General features: G+C 37.5%; 2 protein-coding genes across 2 annotated transcripts; one reads left to right on the forward strand and one right to left on the reverse strand.

Annotated features, from left to right (window-relative positions):
* Positions 1-1,383: 1,383 nt before the first annotated feature.
* On the forward strand, positions 1,384-4,068 carry LOC106412020 (FKBP12-interacting protein of 37 kDa). The gene is given in 13 exon segments (XM_048741134.1): positions 1,384-1,463; positions 1,465-1,552; positions 1,738-1,805; positions 1,916-1,952; positions 2,034-2,121; positions 2,203-2,267; positions 2,359-2,436; positions 2,537-2,584; positions 2,866-2,919; positions 3,225-3,386; positions 3,497-3,566; positions 3,648-3,703; positions 3,805-4,068. Coding segments are annotated over 13 exon segments (1,026 nt in total). The 5' UTR covers positions 1,384-1,398; the 3' UTR covers positions 3,952-4,068.
* Positions 4,069-5,247: 1,179 nt separating this feature from the next.
* On the reverse strand, positions 5,248-7,806 carry LOC106415675. The gene is made up of 8 exons (XM_013856434.3): positions 7,356-7,806; positions 7,108-7,255; positions 6,880-7,030; positions 6,663-6,788; positions 6,505-6,585; positions 6,186-6,378; positions 5,829-6,099; positions 5,248-5,742 (listed from the first exon to the last, which is right to left on the reverse strand). Exons 1-8 carry the CDS (start codon positions 7,545-7,547, stop codon positions 5,495-5,497), a joined length of 1,410 nt encoding a protein of 469 aa, XP_013711888.1. The 5' UTR covers positions 7,548-7,806; the 3' UTR covers positions 5,248-5,494.
* Positions 7,807-8,349: the final 543 nt, after the last annotated feature.

The following is an 8,349-nucleotide window of genomic DNA, read 5'->3' on the forward strand; positions in this document are numbered from 1 at the left end:
CGTCTCATGAAGCTTCGAGATCTAGCAAAACCCCGCATTCTCTGCCATGTTAACTCTGGTTCAATTGCGTCCTTTTGGCATGATAACTGGACGGAATTGGGGTCTCTTATTGATATTACTGGAACGCTAGGACCTCAGGTCTCGGGCATTCCTATTGAATCTTCAGTTGCTGAGGCGGTGGTAGCAGGTGCTTGGAGAGCTCCTCGTTCTAGGAACCCGACGTTAAGACTACTGCGTCAATCCTTACCTTCGCAGGCTCCAGACATTTCTTCCTCAGAGTGTGACTATTATATGTGGAGGAACTCGGTAAACGACCCTCCATCAGGGTTCTCAGCTTCCAAGACTTGGTTTTCCCTAAACCCTACTCCGCCCTCAGTGGCTTGGCACAAGGTGGTCTGGTTTAGCCAAAATATTCCCAAGCATTCTTTCATAGTATGGCTTGTACTTAAGGACAGAATGCTGACTCGTGACAGATTAAGATCATGGGGTCTTGTGGTTCCCGAAGAGTGTCTTCTCTGTGGTCATGCAACAGAGACGTCTAAACATCTGTTTTTTGAGTGTCACTTCTCTATTGCAGTGTGGGGAATGCTATTATCTAAACTCAGGCTCACCTTTCCTACTTCTTTGGAAGAGATTGTTCCTTGGCTCACTTCAGTCCCCTTGCGTAAGAAGATTAAAGCTATCTTGAAATTAGTTTTCCAAGCTTCTGTTTATTTCATTTGGAGGGAAAGGAATTCCCGTCTTCACTCTGCTTTACATAAGCCAGCTACTCTGATCGTCAAAGAGGTTCAACTCCAGGCTCGGGCAAAGCTTCTTGGTCTTGACAGGGAGAGAACTATCGGTACAACTTCTCTGCGACAATATGAAGAGTCATATTTGTATATATGGTTTGATAGATTCCAAGCTTGAGAAGGGAATCATCAGATCTGCTTCACAAAAGTTTCACATTATATTATTAAGTTCCTTATTATGCTGTCTCTGTAATTGTCGATTTCTCTAGTACGAGTTACATCTGATGTAAACTTTTACCCTGATGGGTTTATTTGGAAAGGATGTCCAAAAAAAAAAAAAAAAAAAAAAAAAAAAAAAAAAAAGAAAACATATGATCTGAGATCACACATGTCCTTCCTCGTGCAATTAATTATACAAAACATTTGATATATTTTTTTTTGCTTTTTAAAATAAAACAATTATTATACTCAAATAATTTTGTGTAATTGTACATCTAAATCACAAAAATAGCTAATTGCACAAGTAGAACAAAAACCGTATCCAGAAAACCGGGTTGACCCATCTCTCTTATTCCCCTCCAAAGAAAAAATAAAAACTAAACCCTAAAACTTTCAATCACCGTCGTTCTCGTCACACACTCCGCCCGGATGGATTTTCCCGCTACCAATGCCGCCGCCGGAGCTTCAGGTCTCTCACATCTATCGATTCATGACATTGATACTCTTATCGCCTCACTTTCTTCCGTATAATTCTTACAGGTAGTAAAAGAAGCTTCGATGATCTTGAAGACGATGAAGATGACATCTTCGGATCCAAAAAGGTACCCCTTTTTTTAAAATCATAACTAACAACATTGAAAAGTTTAGGACTTTATAAATTTGCTTCTGAATGTATGTACTGCTTCAGTGATTTTGCTGTCATCACTTTCTCTTGTTCTCTCTGTCTCATATGCTAACACTATGGTTTGGTTTATGAGAGAAGCTTTGTTTGTTTATCTACACACAGGGTCGTACCGAAGTGGAGGAGGATGCCCCTGGTGTTACCACTGGCGTGATTTTGCAACTCCGAGAGAGGTTTTTTTTTATCCATCATTCAAATTAGTAAAGAGCAAAAAGAAAAGAGAGTGTGTGTGTTTAGTTTGATGTATAGTTCTAACCTTCTTTTTTTACTCTCTCTTTGGCAGTCTTAAGAATTGTGAAGATGAGCTTGCTTCATGCCAAGTATTGTTCTCTTAATCTGTTTGATATTGGTCTTCCCTATAGCATTTTTTATGAATCTGACTTTTATTGTTTTGTGGTCAGAATGAGCTTGAATCAGCTAAAACAGAGATTAATAAGTGGAAGTCTGCTTTTCAGAACGAGTCCTTTGTACCCGCGGGAAAATCTCCTGGTTAGCCTTCTCCAGTTAATGTTGTTGCTTGCTAGCTTGCACTTTTGAGTAGGTGATGATGTTTGGTGATGTTCCTTTCAGAACCTAGGTTTTTGATCGACTACATCCAAAATTTGAAGTCTTCTGAGAGATCTTTGAAAGAACAGGTTTTGGCATTGGAGTAATAAGTATATTATGTATCAATACCAAGGTCTTGAGTTTGTAAAGACCGTTTGATGGTTATTATTTCCCTTTCAGTTAGAAATCGCCAAGAGGAAAGAAGCTTCATGTATTGTGCAGTATGCGAAACGGGAACAAGAAATGGCAGAATTAAAGGTAGTTTCTCAAGGAATTCATTGCCTGCTGTCCACATGTTTTCTTGACCATTACATATAATGAATGTCGCTGAACATACTCTTTGCTTTGTGTTTTCTAGTCAGCTGTTCGCGATTTGAAATCTCAACTCAAGCCAGCGTCAATGCAGGTACACTTCTTCCAAATGTTTTCATTCTGAAGTAGGTGGTTATTTGTAGAGGAAATTTGCACTTCTTTAGGCATAATCTTCCACTTTTTTTAATGTAATAGTGCTCCTTTAAGGATCGACTTTCCTCATAGGCTAGGTACGATGATTAGTGATGTTTCTTATAAACCTTCTCCTGGCATCTAATTGTTCATAAGTCTGAAATAAAGAATCAAATTACATTATAGCAGCTCAAAAGAACTAGATAACAGTGTAATTTAATTGTTTGTGGCTTAACTTTATAGGCGAGGAGGTTGTTACTGGATCCAGCCATTCATGAAGAATTTTCACGTCTGAAGGTCTGCACCTACTCTTCTCTATCTTCAATATGAATGCATTGGTCGTAATATAATTCCATAGATGATTCGGAACTAAAGAAAGTTTATTTGAGATTTAAAATACATGAAAGATGACTCCTTAAACACTTAGCTCTCATTTTATTCATTTGGAGATTCATGGTAAAAAGTTCAATTTGGTTTGTTTTCTCTTAGGCTGTAGATACAGTTGCAGAAACACAATTTTTCTTTTTTCTTTTTGTAAAAATAAAGGATGATGAGGACATGAAAATTGGACCTCATGTTTCTTGTTTATGTTTTAACGACAGAATCTAGTTGAGGAAAAAGACAAGAAGATCAAGGAACTCCAGGATAGTTATACAGCAGTTACTTTCACCCCTCTGGGGGTAAAGGGCAGGATGCTTATGGAAAAGTGCAAAACCCTGCAAGAGGAAAACGAGGAGATTGGACGCCAAGCTGCTGAAGGAAAGGTATCATAAGCTTGTTCTGTTCTAAATCTTCATTCTAGGAATTATTTTGGAATGTCGAAGAAGAAACTATTCTCTGGAACTCGTGAGAACACTGATGGTTTGATGTATAGATTCATGAACTAGCAATGAAGCTTTCAGTGCAGAAGTCTCAAAACGCAGAACTTAGAAAGCAATTTGAAGGTAACTTAGCAAAAATGTTTTTTTTTCTTGTACATGTGGAATTTGGATTGTTGAGAACTTGAGAGGTTTTGTTGAATGCAGGACTGTTCAAACACATGGAAGGATTAATTAATGATGCTGAGAGATCAAACGAAACGGTGTTGATCCTTTGTCTATCTCTTTAACTCCTTTAGATTTTTTTGATGGAAATGGGATTTTGATGAGGCAAAAGCTTATGATGATGATGATGACTTTTCAGGTGATAATATTGCAAGATAAGTTGGAAGAGAAGGAGAAGGAGCTAGAGAGAGTAAAGAAGGGGATGGAGGAGGAGGTTGTGGCTGATGATGTAGGTGATGAAGCTCATGATGATGAAGATCCAAAAGAAATTGATGGTGGAGAATAAAGAGTTTGCTATCAAAAGATGTTATGTACATTTTGAGAGTTGATTGCAATTTTCTTCCTTACATGGCTCAATATTTTGTCTTTTCTCGTTTAATGAAACTAAAGTGTTTAATTTGAATTTATCTTCTTTTTAAAAATCCACAAAGTAACTACCAATCCAAACCGAATCCTCCGACCAAACCGAGCTCAAAACATTTCATTGACTAGTATAAGAAATGTGCTAACCTAAACCCTATGCCGCTTGAATCTTCTCTGTAAAGGAGTTGCCATTGTTACAGTGTGCTCAAGGCCTGCCCTGAGATTTCAGTAGCCGTAAACCTTCTAAGATGAATCTTAAAAAAATATTTCTTTCTATACTACACTGTATGTACATATATCCCTGTAAAGTTTGGGGCCAATCCGAATGTTTCATAGCGATTTGCATGTGCTTGACAGTGATCTGAAACCAACAACAGAATCTTCTTCTGGTGAAAGATAAAGAGTTTCTTTCAATTGTATTCTTAAGTTGTAGAGCATGAGATTGTTACTCTCTGGTATAGGGCTTCTGAAGTTCTTCTTGGTTGGACTCATTATTCAACTGCTGTTGACATGTGGTCTGTTGGTTGCATCTTTGGTTAGTAGTCTCAAATGGTGTTTTGAGTGTATCTCAGAGGGGCTGTGATTTTGTGTTTATGATTGTTTGCTTATTTGGATTTGAACAGCTGGGATGGTGAGGAGGCAGCTCTCTTCCCTGTTGATTTGAGTTTCAGCAGTTGCTTCATATTTTCAGGTTCTTTTGTCTCTCCTTAGAATAATGTCTTCCATTGGTTCTTGAATCTTGATACTTCTATGCTCTAGCTACTCGGGGCATTGGATGATACAGCTACCTACCAATTGAGAACAATAGACTATATACTATTTTTGCTGAATTCAACTGAGTTTTGGATTCGACCTTGTGTCATCAGCATTATTGTATAGAGATTTAGTTTTTGTAAGTTTTTTTCGTTAAGAGATTGCTAGGAACACCGATTGAGCAACAATGGCCGCAGAACTTAGCTCTTGCTCCATCTCTTGCTTCTGATTCCTCTTTTTCATAAGCTGAAACTCTTTGTTAAATCTCTTCTGCTTTTTCATCTGATTGCATTTATGTTTGAATAAAATGCAGAAAATGCTCAACTACAATCCTTGACAAGTTTCAGTTGAATGCATTACATAATGGTGTGGTAACAATTAGAAGATTCAAATAAGATTGTTTCTTCAATAATGTAATCATACAAAACTTGCAGCTCAACTTGACTGTTAGCAAAGGAATAGCAAAGATGTAATAAAGGGTCTGTAATACATTTTGTCAAACCCAAATGTTACGTACAATGAAACTAGTGTACATAATTGGCATTCTGAATCACAAACACATGCCCAAACGTAGTTCACAACAACACAAATAGCTGCTCGAAAAACACTAAGTTAAAACAGATTGATCGCTACACACACAATTGAAGTAAACCAAATAACACAGTACAAGTAGTAGAAGTAGCTAACATGATGATGATGATGATGATGTGAAATCAATTGGACCACACATGAACAAAGCCGTGTCTGTTTCCTGTGTATATCTCATTGCGTTCTTCGTCATAGAACAGAGCCGTTATGTCTTCCAAAGCTTCAGCCACAGCGTTTCTTCTCAGCTTTGAGTTGTTCCCCAAAGAACTGCTGCTACTGCTACTGCTCTCATCTTCTTTTGGAGGTCCACTGCTTGACGTTATCTTAGCTAAGCATTTCCCAGTCAATATGTTGCTGATATTGATCGATCCCGCTGCACCATTAACAAACCAATCAATCAGTGAGACACTCGTTAGTTACAAGGATAGCCTATAACTAAATGAGCTTATTCTATTTTACCATTTCCTTCTATCCACTGATCTTCGGTATCTGCTTTGCAATACGAGATGATCAGATCTTGATCACTTGTTATGTAGATGTTGTTTGTGTTACAGTCCGGATGCCATAGGAGATGATCCTCAAAGGAAGTCACGAGCTCTCCGCGAAAGTTCCACACAGATACGTTTCGGTTCCTGAACGTTAGAAACAGCTGATTCTCATACAGAAATATGAACGCAGAAGGTGTCATGAACTCGGCTCTGCTAACTTCCATTAGTTGAGCGTTTCTAACCTGCGTTTACAAATCAGAAACAAACCTTTGTAAAAACAAGAAACTACGAGACTGATCTGAAACTGATACAAACAAAAAAAACTTACGTCAAGAATTTGGAGATTCTCATTCTCTTGTTTCACAAGAAGTTTCTCGTTAAACTGTTCAATGAAATCAACTTTCTTGTTTCGGTGAAGCAAATGATTGAAGGACTTGAGAACTGTGCCATCTTCTATCGACAGAATCTTCAAAGGAACGTGACTAGTAGCTCTCTTGAAGATCAATAACATTATCCCTGGACTGATGCATGAAATGAAACATAAGTTAAAAGGACATATAACTAAGTTACAAATCCTTCAGTCCAATATAATGTCCAAAAAGGATGAAGAAACACAAAAGGGCTAAAGACAAATGGAGAAAGGTTACCTGATTTTAATTTCTTGAACATGTTTGTCTGATATGGAATACAGCATGGTATAGTTTTTCAGATCAAAAACCTTGTACACACTGCAGAAACAGCTAGTGGTCTCAGAGGAAGAAACTTGCAGTCTACCAAATATGGGTAGTGAAGACCAGAAAATAACCTGTCCTGCGCAGAATAGGTAAGCACCTTTCCATTGACATCATCAAACTCTACAAAGCCAGGCCATTTCAATGACTCAGACTCAAAAAGGGCAAACCCTGCATCTGGCTGACCTCTCAGAATATACCTTAACAGTTGAAAAAAAACAACCAGAAAGACACATTAGTCTCTACATAACCCATAAAGATATAAAACAACAAGGGAGAGAGACAACATACTCAATCCTAGTGGATCTGCATTTCAAAGAGCTGAAATTGTCAGAAGCATAAACAGAGACAGTGATGAGGGAATCATTGTTCTTGTTGTAGAACAAGCTCCGTATCACTTCATCTGGACTCACATTTAAAAAACATATTCTTCTATTCGTCTCTGCAAAATTATAAAGCTGTCTCTAAGTCACACAAACACACAAAGCTTAAAGATTTAAAGCAGACAAAGTTATCTACCTCTACTGAAAGCAGCGCAGACACCAGAATGAGCAAGCGCAAAGACAATATCCCTCGCAGCAACAATCTCAATAACTTTAGTCCTCTTCATCAAAAACGGCAACGCAACTAAACTATGCCCCTTGGGGTCATGAGTATCATACTGCTCCTGAAAAAATCAAAATCGATCCAAAGTTCGAAACTTTAAGCAAACCCAACTAGCAATTTTCTAGGGTTTTGATAAAAAAATTAGGGAAAAGACTCTTTACCACTAGACGCATGTTACGGAACCTCTCCTGAGCAGTGCTGATTGAGAAAGCTCGATCTTTCCGAGACGAGATTTCTCTTCGCTGGAGCTTCTTAACGCTGTTGACGAACCCATCGGGACGAGTCCTCTTCTTCGCCACGACTCTTCTTCCGCTGCAAGGTCTAGGGCTAGCTGTGATCCTTCTTCCTTCCATCTGAAAAGGGGTTTTGATTTTTTTGGGGGAAAACCCTAAAGGATGAGGCGGCTGAGTTTAGAGGAAAGCCTAAGCGAGGAGATGAGAGAAGTGAGGGGATGATGCTAGGCTACATACCAAGTGAGGTAAAGAGCTTTTTGTAGATTCAGATTTGGGGGATTGGGTTTTGATTCAATGTCTCGATTCGAAGAAGCTCTTTTCCCCTTTCAAAATCTAGATTTCGAGCATGAACCAATCTGAATCATTTTGTTTTACAGATCGATGAAAAAATAAAAGATTTGATAAAATGTTTAAAACGGTGCGTTTTCAAATTAGAAAGTTGGGTAGATTTAATGGGCTAACGGTCCAGTAATCATTATAAGGCTCTTGTTAGTTTAAGTTGGACTCGCAAACCAGTTTAAAGAAATGCAAAAGTATCTTTCAAAAAAAAAAACTAAAAATATCACTTTTATATTGAATCACTAATTTAGTGATATTTGTAGGATGAATCGCTTACAAACAAATGAGAATTTCTCATACTATAACATGTTTTTTTTTTAATTGTGAAAGACAATGAAAGATCTCAAACACCGATATTTTAGTTTATACAAATTTTAAAATTAAGCTTGTTTATCCTAGTTAAGTATAAAAAATATGCATGTCAATTCTAAGTAAAATCATACTCTTTCCATTCCGGAAATATTTGAAAAAATTGTTTTAATGTATTATTCAATAGTAACTGCAAACTTCAAAAATATAGTCATATTTAGTAAACTTTTATTGGTCTTGCTGAAAATAATTAATTACGAAAATAATATACTAA

Source organism: Brassica napus, chromosome A9, assembly GCF_020379485.1.
Source record: "Brassica napus cultivar Da-Ae chromosome A9, Da-Ae, whole genome shotgun sequence".
NCBI lineage: Eukaryota > Viridiplantae > Streptophyta > Magnoliopsida > Brassicales > Brassicaceae > Brassica > Brassica napus.